A 22,279-nucleotide genomic window follows, 5' to 3' on the forward strand; every position below is an offset into this window, starting at 1 on the left:
ATTCCCAAAGTAAAAAGGAGGAATAGTTAAATTCTGAGCTTTAAAAAATATGAATGCGTTATTTTTATATAAACTATAGAATTATATTTTTGCGTGTATTAAACTTTTGCGCAAAACGAGTAATTTCTATACTATAATTAGCGCAATAGCAAACTTTTTTGCGCGAATAATCTGTTACGAACAGGGTAAGAATAAGGTGCCAGTGGTAGATTGTTTTTGTTGTGATGATTCTGTTTAGTTTAAATTTAAAAACTGCCGATATACCCAATATTAAAGACTGTAATTACTTTGCTGTTGTAGCTTGAACAATGGCATTCTTGAAAACGGGCATTTCCAAGAATGCAGTGAACGAATTTAAATGGATATTTTTTTATAACTTTTATATGTTTGTACTTAAAAAAAGCACAGAAAACTTCCGTCGTCAGAGAGGTTTAGTGGGATTGACAACAGGAAATAGACAAATGTGAAGGGAAGGCTACTTATTATGACTCGTTCTTTCTTCATCACACAACATTTTTGTGTGTGCATGTGTGATGTCATAATGTAACGTGTGGCGCTTTTTTAGTGTCGTACCCAGGCCTTTTATCATTTTTTGACAATAAAAGGATGAAAAATTAAAAAACAACAAGTTGATAAGATAAAATAAAATGTGCAAAAAAATTTTTTTAGATTATATTTTAATTTAATTTCGGGAAAGTAAAGAGTTGTCTGTGTTTTTGCCAAGTCCACCTGCATAAGAAGGTGCCGTGTGACATTTGTTGAACAGAATTTTTTAATCATAACATGATTATTGTAGATATTGTTGTACAACGTTCATTTTAACGCATTCAAAAAATTTTGATACATAATTACATTTGAAATATGTTTCAATACAATAGATAATTGTACAAGTTGACGCATCGTGTCACGGTCTATTACCTCTGCGAAAAGCGAGATATTTCTCTATTGACGGTTGTAATTAGGAACAATAGATAACTATTAATATCATAGATTGGCGGCACTAATGAGAAATTCACTAATATCTCCCTGAAGGGGTACGGGCAATTAAATCAGAGCAGGCGAAATATTTGATTGGCCCTCACAAGACAGTCATTTGATTAGTAATTTTATTTAAAACAAAGAAAGAGTAAATAATAAAACAGTGCGATATATTTTGCGCTAATCGCTACGTAAGTAAGTGTACAAGAACCTACTTTCTCCATTGGGAAAGAAATTTTTCGCCTTCGAGTATCTTGTTGTTTTCTCCGGAGAAAATAGAATGGTAACTATAGTTTATCTTGTTTCTTCATTTTTATTTTACTCCAGGGGACAAGTGAAGAACGGTGCAATATAAAATCAGGGAGTTATCGTTGAAATGCTGTGTACTTTAATTCCTTTATATTTAGATTCCTCCCTCAAGAGTTTCCGAAATAAATTTATGTTTTTCATATCAGCTACCATTTATTTCAGAACATTTTTTGTCCATTCGAACGTGATTTATACAAAGGCTACAGAGGTTTCCATATACCTGCTACTATTTATAGTTACTTCGAAGTCTCTCTTCTTATCTCTGTATTTGGTTTGATTTTTTCATTGTTTAATGACACAAAACAATCTACAATGTTTAGTGAGTCTCTGTATAATGTTTAAATTTTGATAATAAAGTATTAGTTTAACTTTCGCTATAGGATATTATTAATGGAAATATCTTGCCTTGTGCCACGGATGCTCTTCCACAACCAAACTACCCTCATATGCAACCAACATTTACCCATCCAACTCAAGCACCACCGCCTCCGCCATCATCAGTCGGGTTCGTATTACGTCACAAAATTTTGTTTATGATAGTGTGTGAAAGGAAGGCTACTTTGTTCGAAATGTGCGTTCGAATTTTTTTCTTATCTAAAATTTGGAACGAATCATTCATTCTCCTTTTATTTTTGTCTAAATTTGAATGGTGTGCAAAACTTGCAGAAATGCCTGATATAAAACGGATCGATAATTTGTCGTTTATCAGGTATATATGAAATAATGTAGAAAGCGTTAAGGATAAGTGTTTAATTAATTTTTTATTTGCACTATAATTTTTTATTCTTTCTTTAATAGTTGCGAAGTCGTTAAAGCAGTTTTTGAAAAGCAGCCGCCGTCCAATTTACGAAAGAGCAACTTTTTTCATTTCGTTTTGTCATTATACGACAAAAACAACAACCCTATTGAAACCGAGAAAGGTTTATTTAACGGTTTTATAAAAGAACTAGATGAAGATGAAGGGGATCCGAAAAAAAACGGAATTCAGTATCGGCTGAAATTTACCTTTGCGAATGGTAAGCAAAATCCTTGGATTTCAGATTCCAATTTTAATTTTGTTGTAGACTGTTTTATTGTAAACTTTGTAAAACCACCCTTAATTAAGATTCGGTATTAATTAGTATCACATCAGCAGTCATTAATTAGATTAAACAGGCTTAGTTTCCATAAGGCAATACTTTGCTATGAAGTCGATAGATTATGTTTTGATACAATATATTTTGGGGAGTGGGGCTTACTTTACCAGACTGAAATAAAAAACTCAGTATCAACGTGACTTCAACGTTTGTTAAAGTCACGATATGTTATGTTCATATGACCTTCTTGTAGCTAATTCGTTATTAGATGTTATGAACAATGTTCTTAAACTTAAGTCATGCAAAACCTGGAATGTTCTTCACCCGTAACTTGCCATTATTAACAAACTAAAATAGCCTCTTTAATTAACGGACATCATTGGTGTAAAAAATCTGTCCGCTTATTAGAAAGTTAATATTTTTTAGCAATTTTTTTGTTGTTAAGTCAAAAAATTGATGTATTTTGAGGTTAGAAAAAATATTAAAAAACTTAGTAAAAGTATAAAAATACGTTTTTGTTTCAAAACAAACTATATACTATACTATATAAAACTAGATAAATTAAAAAAAAGTAGATAAACGATAATTTTTTACTCTGACCAAAAAAAATCTTAAACACTTTGAAAAATTTCTTGAGGTGTCCGCGAATTTCTTGTCCGCTATTTAAAAAAGTTTTCTATGAGACTTTGACTAGGATTCGTCCAGTGTAATGAAATTTGTCCGTTAATTGGCTTTTTAGAGTGTTCGTTAATTAGAGAGACTACTGTGATTAAAATTTTTAGTTACTTGGACAATGATTTTTATTTCTTTGTTTTTAAGTTTCGTTTTTATTTGAATTACAGGATATCAGGCTGAGCAAGATATATACGTGAAATTAATCGACTCGCAAAGCGGAGAGGTAAGTTATCACTAGTAAAAATTATTTGTCAAAAAGTTAAATAGAAACGAACAACAATTAATAATCTCGCAATGTCTTATATGAAACGAAAGATTGTGAATCTTGTTGTGATAAAAACACACATTGACTGCTGTCATTTAAATTTGTGACGGAACAAATAATTGTCCAGCCAAATCTGAAGTAACAGTATTTGTGCTGGCTGAAAATTGCCCCTCCCTTTTTTGGATGTAAACATACTATGTTAACCAAATCATTGTAACCCATTTTACAGATAATAAAGTATGAAGGCCAAGACAAAAATCCAGAGATGTGTCGCGTTTTGTTGACGCATGAGGTTATGTGCAGGTTAGTTAATAACATATTTCCTCTTTTTAGCACCAACTCCCCCCATTGAGCGCCCCTTCCACCTGTAATAATCGCTGCCTCTAAGTTTAGAAATAATTTTATAGGCGCCTCTCTTAAATAAGCACCCGAGGCGGTTATTAGAGGTACGATATTCGCAGTCGGGCGGTTATTAGAGGTACGATATTCGCAGTCGGGCGGTTATTGCAAAGTAACAAAGGTTCTTCGTGTTATAAAAGAAGCTTCTGGGCGGGTCGGGTAGCTTTGATTTTATTATGGTTCAATATAACTAGCTGAGCAAAAAACGTCTGATAAAGACCTTGTTTCTTCGGTACGGTATTGCGAATCCTTCACCGAAGAGTGAGACAACCATTCTAATTCATAATAATTTTATAACCGTTACCTCTTTAAAAACGTCCTCTTTAAATAACCGCCACCTTGAAATTCATAAAAATGTAATAAGTGCCCGGGCGGTTAATAGAGGAAACACAGTATTTGGTGTTTTGGCTTGAGCAAACATCTTGTGATTAAGCACATTAAGTATGCTAATGCAATCTAAGAATGGTAATCGGCGTAAATTCTTATAAGAACTTTTTAGAATAAACAAGACAATCAATTTGTTGTCTCACTCACCACAGTTTCAAGTCGCTAGACTGTATGTATCTGAATAAAATTTCTGCTAAGATTAATATCTTTTATTTCTTTGTATTTAGTCGTTGTTGTGACAAAAAATCATGTGGCAATCGAAACGAAACACCATCTGATTGTGTTGTGGTGGAAAGGTTAGTTTTTTAAAAGTAGACCATCCCATGTCCTATCTGAATGGAGGTATTTTGTATTATTTATAGTGACTGTTTCCATTTTAGATATTTTGTAAAGTTTTTCATGAAATGCAATCAGAATTGTTTAAAAACAGCTGGAAATCCGAGAGATATGAGGCGATTTCAGGTATTGTTTATTTTAGTACCTAATGTTGAGGTCAACCTGTGCAATATTTTAGTTAAATGGGTGCAGATTTTGCCATCCTTGTCTTCTCACAAGTTCAACATGTTGGCGAGCAACAAAATCATAAATGTTTGTCGGTGTTTACATAGTTTATATTTTAATACAATGTTGAAATTAAACGTCAACTTGTTACTAGCTACAGTTTAAAACTGGTGGCAATATTTAGTTATAGAACAAAACCTTATACATTTATAAATATGGTTATGTAATGTATCGGCAATGTAATGTATGTTTACTATAGATCGCTATAGCAACGACACCAGACATGAAGGATCCTATCGCGATCTCAACAAATATGTTTGTTCACAACAATTCCAAGCATGGTCGCCGCTCGTCATCTAAAATCAAACTGGAACCAATGGAAGCTCCACCACTAGTGAAAGCTCTCATTCCATCGGAAGGATGGACAAGCGGAGGATCTCAAGTCATCATTATCGGCGAGAATTTTTTTGAAGGCTTACAAGTCATATTTGGTAACTGTCTTGTATGGAGCGTCGAGGTAAAACATCGAGTCAAAATTAACTTTTAAAAGTCGGGACCATGCTTTTCATTTTGAGATAATTTTTTCCTTCTTCCTTTCTCTAGGTGTTTTCTCAAACAGCACTTCGTGTGGTTGTCCCACCACATCCGATGCCAGGAATGGTAGAGGTTGTCTTAGCGTTTAATTCACGCCCAATCTTTCACGGTGCACCGGGGTGTTTTATTTATAATTGTAAGTAGAACCAATTATTTTTATTTTTTGTAGCAATGCTAAAAATAGTATGTTAATCAAAATATCTTCATTTCAGCGTTAAATGAACCATCGATCGATTACGGATTCCAGCGTTTAACAAAGTTGCTTCCAAGACATCAAGGAGATCCAGAGAAAGTACCGAAAGTAAGTACGCCAAAGTCTGTATATAGTCGACTCGAGATTGAAAAGTGTCCTTAGCGTACAACTGTCCGATATATGTTTGACCTTGTGTTTCCCCACGTACCACTTTGAACCTACTATGTTCGCATGCTGGTAAAAATAACCTAGAATATTAACTACAAATATGTTTAATTCCAGGAAATCATTTTAAAAAGAGCTGCAGACATGGTGGAATCAATTTATTCTGCCCAAGGCATGTCGTTTATCCCATCACCAACTCCGCAAACTATGATGAACGCAATGAGACCGATGCCCAACAACTCCACCAGTTATCCACCGCCGTCGCCGTATTATCCTTACCAAACAGCCATGCTGATGCCACCCCGTGCGCAACAACGTCCAGATATTATGGTGACTGACACTTGCATGGAAGGGTCAAACGATGACGTATTTACTGAGGTTTGTTTTCCAATATCATTATATCGGATTTGCCTGAACCTAAATGTTAGAGTTCACAGTGAGCAATACTTCGGCTTTAAGTTATATTTTTGTTTTGCTTATAATTTAGGAGCGTGATGAGAACAACAACCAGCCAGATAAACGTATGAAGATGGACATGAAATCGAGCAGTTACAAACCGAGTATGACTCACGATACTTCCTTTGTTCCAACACAAATCAATTCTTCTTCGTTTCTCGGTCCTAACAAGCACTCCATGGGCATGATGTACGGCTACTCGGGAATGAATGTTACTTCGACACAGCACTCGTTATATGGAACGAATCAAGGTGACGTATCATTAACATTTTGTTTTGTTAAAAAAAATAGCCTTAAGTTCCTCTAGTTCATATATACACAATAAATTCATGGCTTGTGTGATAAGAAAAAACGTCAAAGGAATGATGTACGTGTCTCTTGCAAGTATTCTTACAAAGTCGTAGATAGAGCCAATACTTGCAATAAAAATAAGTCGTTAAAATTTCCATTATATAAATTTCGTCATTTTTAGTTTTTATAGGGTATTAGTGTCTATTTAATACCCTCCATATTCTGTTTTATAGGAGTTCAAGCTTCCCCAATGCTGCCACCAACGCCACAGAGCTTACCACCAACTCACAATGGTTCAAACAATGTCTTTCAGTTCGGTAGTACAAACAACTTACAACAAAAGCAAAACAACTTTCAGCAAATCTCTCCGCAACAAATAAGAGAAGGAAGTCCGAGTGTTACGCCTAACGGAATACAAGGTACATTGGTGACATAACCATTACCTTAAAAAAACCAGGGAATGATCAGCCCTGTGATATTTCGTGTTCAGCACACTAAATTTTGTGCTTTAATTTTTTTAGATGTTAATATTCCATCAGCAAGTTACGAAGACGAACAACAATACCAATCCATCACTAACTAAATTTTGAGATATTCAATAACCATTTGTAATATAGTCCAACAAAAAGGTATAGGTATGGCTGCGCTTTAAAAATTCCACATGCATACAACAGGCAAAATATTGGTCAGTGAATTTGCTATTTTAAAAATGGCGCTAGAAATGTGCATGGGGGGTCGTGTTCCAGATAAAGATGCCCAGGACAGATAATTTCCCAGTTTGCTTCTAGAACAACTTTAGTACTTTCTAAATCCAGAAATAGCCTTACATAAAAACTTTCCAACAGCTTTCGTTACTCCAAAGATTTTTGAAACGAGATAGGGTTTTACTTTTTCTTATATAAGTAGGCTTAACTCAAGCTATTGTTTTGTAAATTTTGTAATCGGATGCTTTGAGCAATGTGTTTCTTTCTGTTACAGTGTTTATATATAGATTTTAATATATTCCGTATGACAAGTGTGTTTATATTTATGCCAATGAGTATCGTACCTTGTCTGCCCCTGTGACACTGAATTTATTTAATATTTTGCGACTTAGTAAAAAATTGTACCCCTTGGTTTTTTAAAAAGTTTTTTCATAAAGAGAGATTTGCAAGGTTCCTCGTGAAATGGCCGACAAGGTATTTAACTTGTGACTAGTTTTTATGAAATACTTTCTAGTCAAAAATAAAAACTTTCTAAGATTCATTGTCGAGAATCTTAAAATATTTTTTACAACATTGATGTACATGCTGTGTATCTAATTTATTGTGTTTTATTAATTTTTATTTTTACAAAGTAATTTGATTTGTGTTTTTATTTCGAGTTGATGTCAACCCTCAATCCCATAAAACTTACACGTTATTCTTTTGCTTGTCGGAAGTCATGGTGGCAGCAAATTTTAAAAAACAAAACTCCAGAACTATTTTAGCTAGTTCAGACTGAAAAAAAAGGGGTAATGTAATCGATCATAAGTACTTATAATTAGTCAGCATTCAACAGAAGAAAGTATTGACCCGCAATATTTTAGAATCTTTTTTTTAATAGAGTTGACTCGCGGTAAATCACACACCGGCTAACCCTTTTTTGCATATTTCTTCGGGTAACTTAATTTGGCTTAATTTTTTTTAATTTCTTCTGTTTAAATAGTTGCTGCTTCATTTTTTTCATATCATATATTTTGCCTGTCCAGCTCAGTCATCAACTGCTTCGTTAATGCTAGGATTTTGAATAAAAACCAAGCTGACGCCAACTAAATACTGATGATCCTTTCAAGGATCTTAAGACCAGTTAGAAAGACTGACAGTCGACCCTTCGGAGTTCTCCGAAAGATGTGGTATTTATGGATTGTTTCGTCAAGACTGCCGAATCGATAATGAATGACGAAGAAATTATATCTGATGTGTTGAGTGAGGAAGATTTTAAACTTGAAAAAGACGAAAGTGGAGATGACTTCAATCGGGTGCTGTAATTGGAGCACTGGAAGTAGTCTAAACTCTCGATAACTCGAATACTGGAACATCTTTTAGGTCGAAATGTGTCAGGGCCTTAATCCTACACACACTTCTAAAGCTAAAAAAATCTTTATAATTCGAACTCGAATGGGAAACCCGAATATGTCAATTGGTCAAACAAATTTGTGGGCCCCTCAGAGGAATTTCCCTCTACAGGTTGAACTTTTCTCGTCAAGCTTTTTCTGTAGAAATCGAATAAATGACGATAAAAATACGGCACCACCTCGTCAACGAATGGCTGGAAACGATGCAAGACCTCTCCATTTTCAGTACACATGGAAGAGAAATTTGCTCTCTTGTATTGACAATGGTAAGATTGTAAGCCCTGGAGCAGGTTGAAAACCTTAAACAAAACTTTGTAACAGACTTTCGTCTTACCAAAGATCCCGTGGAGGTTCGGGTTACTGAGAGTCAACTGTATAAAGAATTTCCATGATATTCAGTGACAACGGAAAGTGTATTTACAAATGTGTAAACTAAATAAATTTAATTGTGGGGAAAGTTATCAGAAAAGCTAATTTTCCTTTCCTTTTCAATTTTTCCAATGTGCTGACTATCCTGGAAGAATGCACTCCCATGAAGCTGCGAAGAGCTGCGGCAAGAATTCAAATTCAAATTACTTGCAAACCGACTCCATTTTCTGGTGACAATACTGGCAAACAGACCAATGCGTTCTGTTGAAGGCCCACACGCTGGTAATGGTTTAAGAAATATATAATAAAAACAAATATAATAAAAACAATGATAATTTAGTGAAAGTTATAGATACTTAAATCCGGGTTGCAAAAATTTTCATGCAGAGTTAATGCGAATTTTGTGAAGAGAGTGTTCGGAATTAAGTCTGAGACATCGCTATATTTGAACATACTATCTCATCATATAAAAGTGCGGTCGTGATATTTAAATAAGAGAGGAAAAGAAGAGGAACACTTTAAATTTAATAACAAGTTTGAATTAAAAATCATCTAAAAAATTCCATCAATTTAAATAAATAACCAGATGAAATTTTAATAAAAAATCTAGGTAGTGTTACAAAATTCAAAGAACTATATTTTCGTAATGTATGTATAAAATAACATTACAAACCCTTATTAAAATATACACTATGTAGATCGTCTCTTTTTTTGCGCACGGCATCTTGTAATTCTGGTTCGAGTTTCGATGTTGCTATGGAACTACACGATAAAGGAATAAAAAAATGACACATTTTGCAAAATTTAAACAATTCGCAATAAAGGTTTGAAGAACCTGTTGCCTTATTTGTGGAAATATAAAAGTTTGAGGAACTTGTTACCTTATTTGCGGAAATATCGCACAACATAGAGGCGTGGCAAACACCAGGCTGAAATACAAAGTGGTATGGAATAAATTACAGATAATCGAGTGAAAGAATTATACTTGAAGAGGAGTTATCAACAAATGTAACCGTGTTGTAATGTGTGACATAGGATTACAAATAGACAGTGTCTTTTTGTAATCCAATGTCTTAAAATGTTATAAGAAAATCCTGTATATATTCATAAACCGTACGTCAAAGGGAATCGAATCAATCATTTATTTTCCACGGAATTTCGTGTATTTTACAGACTGGAGTACAATATGTAAACATACAAAAATATATCTATATTATAATGCACGTATACGTCTGTCTGTCTGTCACGCAAAATGGTAGCTTAGCTGCGCAATAGCGAGAAGCACGCAATGCGGTATAAAAAGGACGGGCGAACCCGTGGATTTTCCACGGGCTAACAGACGTATACGGGTATATTAAATTACCCGTATACATCTGTCTGTCTGTCGTCTGTCTTTCACGCAAAATGGTACGGCAAGTAGCGAGACACACGCAATGCGGTATAAAAAGAACAGGCGAACCCGTGAATTTTTTCAGGGGTTACCGACTAGTTAAACATAATTCAACTGCTACTATTTTTTTTACTTATTTGTAATGAGCCCGAGGTCTTGATCATTTTTAGTATAGCTCAGAGCATTTGGAATTAAATTACGACCAGAATATATATTTTTTTGATTTGTGTCTGTAAAATATCACCAGCTTGACCTCGAAAGGGAAATATTTGTTTTATGAATAAAAAAGAGTCTGGGCATATATGGCGGGTTTGGTCAACTACGCCACCCCTTTATGGTTATTTGTAGTCCTAGGTACTTATATAATAAGAATCAAAATGGCTTGATTGACACTAAAATTTTTCTTTTTTCAAGGTATTTTACAAAATATTTACAAGTGGGCCAAGTAACTTGAAAAAAAGCTAAACAGATTGAAAAATAATTACAAAATAAAAATTATAACTTATTTTAAAATTCATTTTCATGACTATTTGTAACCGCAACAAAATTGTGCCAAATATTTATCATCTTTTTATTAGAACAACTCTCAATCTCCCTTGCATAAAATTTATTTTAAAGAAATAACTTAAATGTGGAATGAATATACTCACATAAATCCAACCATTCCAATTTGAAGTGGACCTGCTAGCCATGGCATACGCTAAGAAAGTTGTCAAAAATCAGGATGGTTTATTAATATACACGTTTTTATTATAAGCAACATGAGGCTTATATCCTTCAAAAAAAACTTGTAAGCAAAAGCCAGCGTGAAGTGATAAACAACAGAGACTTCAAAAGCAGCTACAGTTTTGCAGACCTTCTTATTTTAACAGACATGCAACAAGAAGCTTATATAACAAAAAAAAATTCCGAAAAAAAAGTAGGTGCACATAAAGTCGTAAGTAAAAAAAATGTGCTCAATCTAGGTGCGCAACATTATATAAAAATTAAAAAAGTGCGAAAATTTAATGAATTAAGGCATACCAACTTACTTTCATGAAAGACTTTTTTTCTAAAATATTCATTATGATTGGAGGAATAGCTAAAAAAGCAACAAACCAAAAAAATCAATGAATTTCCTTCAAACTCGCATCAAAAACAGTTAAAGTATAGTAGCTATAACCCAGTCCTTCTGTCGTATCGGCTTTAAACAGAAATTATTTTAATCATTATTAAAAATCCTCACTTACCCATTCCAGGTGAGGCCATCACAATTCTTGAAAAGACAGTCATCACCACAGCATGGCGAGCAGCTACCTACAAAAGCAAGTGAGACAAACGTCTGACTTATGCTGTCACGTCGTATAACAGAACACAGTCCTTTACCTTTGATTCACCAAGTCTATTTCCATTGTCATCGAACACAGGTATACCATGCAACAATTCTCTAAACATACGCAAAAAATAATTATTTAACTTGAAGTTGTTTCAACGACCTTGAGAACCACAATTCTTTTAAATATATTTTACCTTTGTCGCATAAGAGGTATGTTGACACAGTTAGCAGCAGCGACAGCAGCAAAGGGGACATATCTTCCTACAAGTGGTGGCAACGACTAAAAATAGTTTAAAGTATATCAAGTACTTTACTCTTTTTTTTACAAAAGAATTTTGTGCAGAAAATAAATGCAAAATTCATTTTTGCAGGTTTTCACTAGATCAGCAAAAAGGTTTCTCTGTAAATTTTTATTTCAACCTCCATGAAAACCAAACATTTACTTTGCCATTAAATGAAGTGTTATGCAAACTTTAATAAAAGGTTTTTTCACTTTGATTCTACAGTATACTGAATTTGTAGCGTTATCCCATAGAAAAATCCACGGGATTCCCTCGAAAATATCATTTGGCTTACAGACGTAAAGTTGGATGCAACAAGATAGACATTATATTATTTGTAGCTATGACCAAAAACCGAAAAATGGCATATTTTTCGCCTGTTAAATCCAAAAAAAAATATTTCTACAATCCTTTGCAGATAAGTTCTACAAATAACTTTGAACTTATCTTTGTGTAAAAACATTTATGCTTACAGCAAAAAATCCTTACTTTCACCATGGAATTTAAACCTAAAGCAACTATTAATGCAGCACCTGTGGCTGATACATACGCCTGCGACAACATCCTAAAAAGACAATGTATTGATAGATGAGACTTCAAAAATTTACACATCAAATGTTAATGCCTACGGAGAAGGTAATCAGGTGCTTTTAGAAAAATTGATTAAAATTAAACGAAAGTGATGACTTTAAAAAAGTCAAAATAAATATGGAGGGAAAAAATTATATCGGCTTTACTGTTCTTTTATTAGTTGTATTTTAATGATATTTTTGCTTCGTCAAAAGATCTGACAATCAACCAAAAAATTTAGAATAGTTCTTTTAGAGCTAAACACAGCATGGCAACTTTGTTTTTCTTTATTCTTCATCGTAGACGGCCCCACCTTTGTTTATTAAAAGTTATTTATTGTAAGAAGTAGAAACTTGAACAGTCTTACTTTGTAGAGATAGGTTGATCACCACTTCTGTTAGTGTAATTCACAACAGCATTGAAAGACTGATTAACCCACTGCCAAAATATTACAGCAGGTGTTGTTCTGTAGAAAAAAATATTAAAGCTGATTCTCCAGAGAACATCGCTATGAAACAATCACCTTAAGATACAAATTGTTTACAGAAGAAAAGATGGTGGAATTAATGTTAGCATATAGGACTTTGAGAAATGCAAAATAAAAAATTGTGAATGATCTCAAATAGCTATTTTACTGATATCATATGGATATCATAGGGAATTTTATATTGAATTTACAGAAAATTTCAACCATTTAAAAATGTTTCGAGTAATACAAAAGTTATTTTTAGAGATACTTCGCAGTTTTTATAAATTTCTCAAACAACATGGAAGTAAGCACAGTCGGCATGTAAAATCAGTTATTAGGCAAAGTCAGAAATATAAAAGTGACATACTTATAAAATGTCATCATAGCACCTGTAATTGTCATATTCATTGGTACTTGTGCTGACATTCTACCAATCAGAAGTTGCTTTTCACCCGTGTCTGGATGAAATGCAGAGGAATATATTTTCTTGGCATTCCATACTTCTTCATCTGAAGTGCCAGCTGGTTCAACACCAAGTCTATAAATGAACTATTATATGCAACTGCAGAAAGCTAAACTGGAGTACGTATATATTAGTTTTCTTATTCTAATAAATTTAGTACTACGATTTGATATATACCAGACTTCGGTTTTGCTTAGGAGGTCTAAGAATGTTTTTTACCTGTATTTTTCAACTAATGTTTTTGCGGCTTCTAAAGTTGCATCATTAGCAAAAAGATTTCGTGGGTCAGTGACATTAAAAAAATGTTTTGCTCGACCAGTGAATGTGTCTTGTAACCATCTGGGGCTGTCTATTACTAAACGACCATTTGAATCCTTTGGAGCTTCTGTCATATCAAAATAAGTCTTTTATTCTGGAAATATTAGGTAGATGTTATTATTTAGTAAATTTAAAACCAAATCAAACTAAACCAAAAATTTATCCTAGGAAAATTGGACTCATAAAAATTTCTTATGAAAATATATAAATTATGATATGTTTCAAAACTAAAAAACAAAAATTGATATTTATTTCTGATATCTTACTTCATAGAGGGAAAGGCTGTAATTATAGTTAAAATTTTTCTTCACTTTGAGTCCAGCCTTACAATTGCTATGCTTATACAAAATATATGTATGTTTATTTACACAATAAATAACCGCAAACACGAACTAAAGATTTAAAAAAAAGAAAGAATGGTGACGGTTTAATGATATTATCACAATCAGTCAAACAACTTATCATACCAATTAAGTGAAGATAAACAGAATTTAAACAAAAAAATGATAAAATATTAAGCTAAATATTAGCTGATTAAACAAGTTTTTATTGAACTTATGCATATAATTATATTAAAACAAATTAAATTGGAAAATCAAAACAATGTTGGTTTCAAACATAGTTGTTAACAATAGGACTAAAAAAGTTCATTTTTGTCCCATTTTTACAAAAAAATAAATAAATAAATAAAACGTTTTAAAAGAAAATTGAACAGAAGCATGAAGCATTTATCCCTTTTCAGGTAATTTTCCACTGTACTTTCCATATAAACAACCCTTAGCATGGGAGCACAAAGTATACAAAAATTATTTTTTAAACATGTCAGGAAAGAATTGTGTTTTTAATAAAAAAATGATACAATTTTGGGATGCTTTCTTTCAAGTATTTAAAAGAAAAGAAAATAGACATGTTCAAAAAAAAATTAGAAAAATTAACCTGTCTTTTTAATTCTAATGCATTTCTACTTTGAGCTCATGCAATTAAAAAAAGGTTTTGTAGTTTATAAACCAATTTCTGAATGTATATATACAAAGAAGTTTAACAAATGTAGTAACAAATAAACACAGAACAAGAAGTTCTTTCAACAATTGTTTACCAAGTACAGAGGAAACAAATGTATTAACACTATTAAGTAAACACAAATTCAGCAATAATTTATATGCTTCAATGATTTGTCGTTTCAAAACAACACATTATGTTTAGCATACATATATCCAAAAATACATCCATAACCACAGATAGGTAATCAGAAACCTTCAGAAGTCAACTTAACAGCTGAAATCTTATTTTTACTATGTAAAATTAAAAATTAGAAGATGATAATTTTATATTTATTTTTTTTTAATTACAGAAAAGCTGGGTTAAAATAGACAACAAAAATATTTTTATATCCCCTACGTGACTGGGTAGTTAAGGCAAAGCAAAATTGAGAAAAGTAAAAAAATTAAACTCTTATATTATACATACATACTATAATCTTTAATTTTTTCCCGAAAAGAACAATAAGTATTAACCAGGCTTTTTAATTATTTTATCATTTTAAAATACAAAAATTACAAAACATCTAATAAATACAACTTAATTTCCACTTCTTTTTCATATATTTTCATGACAGAAATTTTTGTGAATCACGTCATTCACAAAAATTTATAGAATTTCTCTAAAAATATTTTTCGCGAATAGATCAATTTGGATACTTTGTGGGAAAATATTTTCCATAACTTGGGCATAATTCAAACCTTTAACTGAAAACAGATTATGTTTTGTTACATAAACTTTGAAACGAAAAATGGTTTCTAAAAATGATTATTTGAAATTGGGAATTATATATATTTTTTGGTAAGGATTTATTTATTTGTTTGCGAGTTTTTGTTTTCGCGAATCAAGCAGAAAACTATTTTTGTTAGATTTTAATTTCTCAAATGAGATGTCAATTTACAATATTTACCGAAATTTCTGCTCGTGGAAATTTCGGAACCTGAAAACTAATATTTCTCTTGTTTAAGGCTCGGTTTAAATATAATTTTGTTTTCTGTCACCCAGGTGAGGTTTCAACATTATTTCATTTTGGTTTAACAATAAAGTTTCCCAGCTTTAATGATGTACGATAGTGGCCTTTTAGAGTTAGTTAAGAACTATTACTTAGGCTTGTTGATGGAGGTAAAAGGTAAGACCTGTAAAAGAAATATTATGTTCAAATATAAAATATCCCATCCAACACACGCTAGCACAGAAAATGAACATTAAGCTGGTGATGATTTTGAAATATGTCTTTATATAACCTTAACAGTTCAGTAACCTCACTTATTAATTTTTGGGAAGTGGTTATCTTGTACATTAAACATAAAAATCTTGTACATAAAAATAAACAAATTTTCTTGATTTACCTGAAATTATTTTAAGACCTGGATGGGTGACGACAAACATAAATATTTAAGTCCAATGTATATAAGCCCAATTATCATGTCTAAAATTACACTTGAAATAGGTTACATAAATAAGACATGCATTTTAAAGTTAAAATGTTGGTATATAAGGCTTAAAAAAAATTCAGGAAAGCAATTTTGATGTCAGCATTGCAATTATTTATTATTTGATGTCTAGAAAGTTACACTAACTTGTTTTCTCCATTTTTTAAATAAAAATCATTTTCAATAAAAACACTGTTTAGTTAGTTATAATTATTCCATTGGTTCCAAGGACATTTCCATTGCTACTTTTAACATCTCTTCTTCTGACATATCATTCACATTATTCATTGGTTCGTTACTTGGCTCTGATTTTTTCTCTGCTAGTTTCTCAAAAAAGTTTAAACGCTTGTCACGAACAGCAGTAGCATCTACAGGGACTGCTGGTTCAGAGTCAATAACACTTGTTTTACCGCTTTGTTCTGAATTTTCCTTTTTTACAGAGTTTTTTAAACGTTGTGAATTTGCAAACTGTTTATAATCTTCTGTTGACACAGGACAAAGTCTAAGTAATTGCTCAGCTTCACATTCTGGAAATGTTCCAACAATGACATATATAGAATATCCTTCGGCCTGAAGTTGTGCTAATAACAAACTTAAGTATGTGTCAGAAATCAATTCAGGGTTCGACTTTATCGAGTTTAAATTAAACCACTGTTGCCCTAATTTACGTATTGTCAGCCAGTGGTTCTGTTGATTACATATATAGGCAGTTTCTGCAACAGGATTTTGTCGTGTTTGCTCAGCAGCTAGACTATTATATTGTATCATTTCTAAGTTCCACACCTCCAAAGCTTTACAAATAACTTGAATGGAAAAATATCCACTATCATCCATGTTTGAAGAAGGCTGTTGCATAAAATTATAATATTCTATTGAGTTTACACTACCTTCTGCCATCCTTTGGTGCTCAGCGTCATCCAAGTTTTTAGCAATGGTTGCTAAATCTACAGCATTAAAATAAGACCCTTGTAGTAGTGAATTCAAACAATGTTGTGCACACAAAGCTCCTTCCTGTTTTTCATGAAATATTGACTCCATTTCTAAACATAAAAAACATACATAGAACTATACACTACATAAAAAATTTTATAGACTAAATACAATTCAAGTATATAGAATAAGTTTATTTTTAAGTATATACAAATTTATAATTTTTCAGCATACTTTCAGGACTTCCAGGACTATCTATATAATTTTAAGTACATCAAAGTACGCCATTTTTCTTCCTGCCACATAAAACACATCTGTAAAATAAGAATACAAAACGTAACAAATGCTGAAAGTTATATAAAAACACAAAATTCTCATTTTTTTTTTGGATAAATTTTAAAACTAAATTTTTTAACACATATATTATATAATTTCAATTTTTATGGCTGTTAATTTTTTATGCATTTTTACAAGACACATTGATAGCAGAATATCACATAGAAATATTTGTAATGAAATAAATAAATGCACCAACAAAGTTAAAAATATTTGTTGCCATTATCCTATTCTTAAATCTACATTGTAGAAAAAGTGAGGATATTTGTAGAATAATGGAAAATGAAAGGAATCATGTAGAGTGTATAGTGACTTTAAAGTTAAATTATGAATTAAGACCTACAATGAAAGGGGTAAGAGAAATAAGAGGTGGTTCATCATCAACATCAGGATAACAAGGAGAAGACCTCAGAAATAGTGTACAATATAGCTACAACAAATGATCAAGGGAAAATACCTGCAACAAATGATCAAGGAAGAGCACCTGCATTAACAAAGGCAGAGAAAAAAAAATGGGGAAAGTAAGTCAAGATGGGCTGAAGTAGATCCTGGCGATGAAAATAAGTTTATTGGCATAATTTACCTTTAAGGTATATAATATTTTCTGAAAGTTGATAAAATTACCTAACAGATGATATAAAAATTATTGGAAACGAAATAAAATTGAAGACATTAACTAATGCATCCCCATTTACAAAACTTTTAGTTTTTTATGATCAATGTTTACAGTTTTTTAATCACAACAACATTGATCTAAAACAGTCTGAAAATTATAGTGTAATTATTTTGCATTTTGAAGATATTTTCCATTAACTTTTTTTATTGAATTACAAACCATAATTCGCTGAAAAATACGTCATGACTGGAGATCTGTTCACGTTTAGGAATCAAATTTAAAATTGTTTTTTAGATATAACATCTTTCTTTGCAAGATGATTACATATACAAGGAGATAGGTGAGTTGCAGTATGCATATCCACAGCGTTTACTGGAATTTTTATGAGAATTGGCACCAAGTAACATCTTAGGGGATGATGTGAGAGTGTAGATATCCCTTTGTTACAACAAATTTTATAAGATATGTATAAAATATATATAGAAATTAAAAAGCATTAAAAAATATTTATGCTGTTAGGATGGAAACCTTGGGGGTTGATAATAAATACTTTCATTTTTTTTGGAAGAATCCTGTCTTTTTTCTTCCAAGATTTATTTCCAAGATGATAAACCTAAAGATTTACATATATATTTGATCTTTTAGCACGTTCAGCTGGAAGACTGTGGCGTTGTAAGTAGTTATAAGTCTTGCACTTTGTGCGGGAGACCAGAGTTTGATTTCCCTTAGCAGCGATTCAACATGGGTGAGTGAATGTTATACCATTGCCCCCGATTAACCCATGCCATGTGAGGGAAATTGGGGAGATGGCACACTGTGCCACCTAGTTTCGTAGGAGAAAAATGCTAAAAAATGTGAAAATGGAAGATTTAGTAGCTAACGAAAGGTAACCAGAATAAAAATCTGTCTGGAAATGATGCTTAGCTAGCGATCTAGATTTTGCTCCGAAAAATTATCTTTGCTCAAACTTCCTTCCTTCAAATCGTTCTTAAAACTCCAAAATGTGTATAGCTCTGCACTCTATTCACTTATATATAATACGGAAACTTTTCACCTTCCAAAAAAAGTGTTATGACGTCAAACCGTAATAATTTTACCATAAAAAGTTCACTTTTTTTTTATAAGAGGAATTATTTGCAAAAAAAACTATTATTTTTCCTTACTTATTTGTGAAACTCCCAACAATTAAGAATTATTGGAGTCATGATGTGCTGTACTGCTTCAAAGGTTGTTAAACTGTTGTTCTAACCAGACTTCAAAGGATTTTTCGCTTTTGGCACTCAGCCTAATAATGAGGGAAAAAATGGCCTGCTTGGACAAAGTCATGCCCTTTAATAGTCAACTAAATGACACGATGGTCGAGATATACCACCCTAATAAATATTTTGTTTTATTTTGCTATCTAGACCTTGACAGTTGAATATTTTGTTAATTTATCTAGATACAACTAGAAAATCAAGGCATGAATTAATTCGTGCGACGAATTGATGCTAAAACTGGAAAGATTATGTCGACTGAATTATATTTATTATGCGAGAAGAGAATAAAGACGTTTGAAATAAAACTAGGCCTCTAAAGGTTTATATGGAAAGAATTTAAAAGTTTTTTTGGATTTACGTATGCCATATAAGAGATTTTAAGGAAATCATACTCTATTTGTGGCTATCGACGAAAATTGCGACTCTTATACATTCCGAAGTAATTTTATTGCTTATACAAAGATTATTTTGGATTAGTTGGTTTATATGCAGAAAATTTAAACGTTTTTGGGTATTACACGTCCCGGCAAATTGCAACAATTTGCAAAACTTCTTATCAACACTCTATATCACCATGGTAACCACAATGTCTTATGCCGTAATATTAATAACATCACTAATTACTTTATGTATTGATTTTAACGATAGCATTGAGACCATTGAAATAAATGGAACGATTGTAAAAGGTGACAGAAGCTATAGTTACGTTATTAAAAGAGGTAAAGCAAGAGTCTCCTATTATAACAATACGTGTGCTACATTTAATATTATTTTGCAAAGTGGCGACGTGGAAACCAACCCAGGGCCCAAACCCCAAGCAACTAAGTGCATTAAATGTAGAGCAACTATCAGACGAAATCAAAAGCAGCTCGCCTGTGAAATGTGTTTTAATCGAACTCATGCAAAATGTGCCGATACCAACTTGACACATTCCATAATGAATTGTAGTCCGGTAAAGTGGACATGTACTGACTGTACACACTTATTAATGCCGTTTGCGCGAGAGAATGATTTGAATTCAACTATTTCATCAACTATTTCAGGTGCAACATACAGCAGTCATCAACACGCATTGCATGAACATTATCAAAAATTGAGAGTACTGCACATAAACACACAATCGATGACATCTAATTTTAACGATTTACTGGTATTATTGGATGACCACCCATTCGACATTGTTTGCTTATCCGAAACATGGCTAAAAAATAATGCTAATTTATTGGAATACGTCCGTATACCTGGTTACTCAATGGAATATGTGAATAGAGACCAAATTCGAGGAGGGGGTGTTGGAATTTATGTGAACAGTTTGATCAAATATCGCATTCGAAAGGATATTAATGATATGTATGAAAATTTAGAGCATATATGGATCGAGGTAGATGGCCGAAACAAGCATAGTAAACTACTTCTTGGGGTCATATACCGCTCGGAAAGAATCATCTCCTTTTCTGACTGGTTAACTAAATTTGAAGATTTGATAACTTATATCCAAACAACATGGGATGGCCTGCTACTTATAACAGGGGACATAAACATAAATCTTCTCAAACCAGAATGTTGCCAAGTAAGACAGTACAACAATATTTTATCTGCATTTAACCTTAAACAGATAGTATCAAAGCCAACCAGGACGACTCCTTTAAGCGCAACATTGATCGATCATATGATAATTAACAATAATACCAAAATCGCACATACTGATGTATTACCATGCGAAACTATTAGTGACCATGATGGACCTTACGCTATCATCAACATTAAATACGATAAGTTTAAACCTCGATATAAAATGATAAGAGATGAAAGGCAGTTTGATAGGGAATCTTTTGTGTCGGATTTCTCGAACCTACCGACATCAGTTATATACGCTATAGATGATCCAGAAGAAAAAGTGGAGATACTTCACAAGTTCATGCAAGTTAGACTTTAACGACACTGTTTATATTCCATTAACAGCCATCCAAATTCGAAAGCTGCATAAAGTGATGATATGTGCAGCCAGCTTTGTATGGAATAAGTACAGCCATACTGAAGATATAACACGTTTAGGTTGGTTACCTATTAAACAAAGACGAGAATGGCATTTGATGATCACAGCCTTTAAAAGTGTTCATCAGAATAATTGGCCAAAGTATTTGAAAAATGAAATTGTTGTTCACAAAAGAACTCTTCGAAATGCTGACGAAATTCGATTAAAGACATCACTTCGCAAAAACACTTTCGAAGATGTAACAACTACGTCTTTCAATCGACTTCCTAAAGACATTCGCTCGATTAAAAAGCTGATAACATTTAAAAGAGAGACAAAATTATTTTTACTGAAAGAAATTAAGTAAATTTTTGTGGATCATTCTGTTGTTATGCGTTAATTGACTTTTCCTTACTCAAACCGCGCACTTTCTCTTCTGTGTTTTTGTTTTTGTTTTTGTTTTCTCGTCCGTTTCTTTTAACAATATTATCATTAGTATTTTTTTTTTTTTTTTTTTTTTTTTAATATATATTAGAAATTTCTTTTAGTGTAAGCATAATGTATATATATACATATATTTTAAATTTTATTAATCTCCTTGTTTAAAATTTTCTGGATGAAGAGCTATGTATATTTGTATATGGATATGCCAGAATATAGTCTTTTAATAATAATAATAATAATAATAATAAAGATTTTATAGATTGGTGAATCCATGATGCTGTGGGGCGTGGGAAGTTGATGTTCAGTTTCATCAAAAACAAGACACATAAATACAATATAAATACACATAGTCAGGTTTTATGAATTGTGTAGTTAGTGGTCTTATTCGTTGACAACTACTACAACTTGTTTGAACTTGCAAAAAGAGAAGACCTATCATCTCTCATTAAAAATATCAAAAAGGGAAAAATGATGAGTTTAGTTTCCAGACTAAGAGGTTAAGGTGTATAGCTACCCTTGCCATTCGCACATTTACATCCACAACAAAATTACTCCACAAGAGCTTGATATAAAAAGAATAAATCCTACAAGTCCTTCTAGATTAAAAAAGCAACTAAGTAAACAAACAAAATGCCGAGATCTGAAGTTTTGCTGCTCGCTGCAGCTTGCTGCCTTCATGTTCATGTTCG

At 32.3% G+C, this 22,279-nt stretch overlaps 3 protein-coding genes across 4 annotated transcripts; 1 reads left to right on the forward strand and 2 right to left on the reverse strand.

Moving 5' to 3' along the window:
* Positions 1-1,156: 1,156 nt before the first annotated feature.
* LOC130646187 (transcription factor coe2-like) lies at positions 1,157-7,628 on the forward strand. Of its 2 annotated transcripts, none has more exons than XM_057452341.1 (14): positions 1,157-1,261; positions 1,668-1,792; positions 2,086-2,303; positions 3,206-3,261; positions 3,533-3,606; positions 4,317-4,385; positions 4,470-4,551; positions 4,850-5,107; positions 5,194-5,320; positions 5,397-5,485; positions 5,660-5,920; positions 6,030-6,249; positions 6,523-6,708; positions 6,811-7,628. In XM_057452341.1, exons 1-14 carry the CDS (start codon positions 1,259-1,261, stop codon positions 6,870-6,872), a joined length of 1,830 nt encoding a protein of 609 aa, XP_057308324.1. In that variant the 5' UTR covers positions 1,157-1,258; the 3' UTR covers positions 6,873-7,628. The 2 variants fall into 2 exon arrangements, with proteins under 2 accessions (XP_057308324.1, XP_057308323.1); XM_057452340.1 differs by lacking the exon at positions 1,157-1,261 and adding an exon at positions 1,340-1,495.
* Positions 7,629-9,276: 1,648 nt separating this feature from the next.
* On the reverse strand, positions 9,277-13,676 carry LOC130646188 (sideroflexin-1-like). Its single transcript, XM_057452342.1, has 11 exons — positions 13,461-13,676; positions 13,146-13,316; positions 12,677-12,775; positions 12,229-12,304; positions 11,653-11,738; positions 11,509-11,569; positions 11,373-11,439; positions 11,175-11,224; positions 10,794-10,843; positions 9,635-9,682; positions 9,277-9,515 (listed from the first exon to the last, which is right to left on the reverse strand). Exons 1-11 carry the CDS (start codon positions 13,631-13,633, stop codon positions 9,419-9,421), a joined length of 978 nt encoding a protein of 325 aa, XP_057308325.1. The 5' UTR covers positions 13,634-13,676; the 3' UTR covers positions 9,277-9,418.
* Positions 13,677-16,119: 2,443 nt separating this feature from the next.
* On the reverse strand, positions 16,120-22,263 carry LOC130646190 (ataxin-3-like). The gene is made up of 3 exons (XM_057452344.1): positions 22,105-22,263; positions 17,195-17,274; positions 16,120-17,070 (listed from the first exon to the last, which is right to left on the reverse strand). The coding sequence occupies exon 3, from the start codon at positions 17,066-17,068 to the stop codon at positions 16,241-16,243; it is 828 nt and encodes a 275-aa protein (XP_057308327.1). The 5' UTR covers positions 17,069-17,070; positions 17,195-17,274; positions 22,105-22,263; the 3' UTR covers positions 16,120-16,240.
* Positions 22,264-22,279: the final 16 nt, after the last annotated feature.

Source organism: Hydractinia symbiolongicarpus, chromosome 5 (genome assembly GCF_029227915.1).
Source record: "Hydractinia symbiolongicarpus strain clone_291-10 chromosome 5, HSymV2.1, whole genome shotgun sequence".
In the NCBI taxonomy this organism is placed as follows: domain Eukaryota; kingdom Metazoa; phylum Cnidaria; class Hydrozoa; order Anthoathecata; family Hydractiniidae; genus Hydractinia; species Hydractinia symbiolongicarpus.

Excerpts from the sequence above, each read along its gene's own strand:
- LOC130646187 (XM_057452340.1), top strand. The coding sequence starts at position 1,355 with ATGCTGTGTACTTTAATTCCTTTATATTTAGATTCCTCCCTCAAGAGT. Across the intron at positions 1,793-2,085 it reads CCTCCGCCATCATCAGTCGG|TTGCGAAGTCGTTAAAGCAG; the intron begins GTTCGTATTACG and ends TTTCTTTAATAG. Across the intron at positions 3,607-4,316 it reads ACGCATGAGGTTATGTGCAG|TCGTTGTTGTGACAAAAAAT; the intron begins GTTAGTTAATAA and ends CTTTGTATTTAG.
- LOC130646188 (XM_057452342.1), bottom strand. The coding sequence starts at position 13,633 with ATGACAGAAGCTCCAAAGGATTCAAATGGTCGTTTAGTAATAGACAGC. Across the intron at positions 12,776-13,145 it reads GCTATGATGACATTTTATAA|AACAACACCTGCTGTAATAT; the intron begins GTATGTCACTTT and ends TTTTTTCTACAG. Across the intron at positions 11,739-12,228 it reads GTTTAAATTCCATGGTGAAA|TCGTTGCCACCACTTGTAGG; the intron begins GTAAGGATTTTT and ends AACTATTTTTAG.
- LOC130646190 (XM_057452344.1), bottom strand. The coding sequence starts at position 17,068 with ATGGAGTCAATATTTCATGAAAAACAGGAAGGAGCTTTGTGTGCACAA.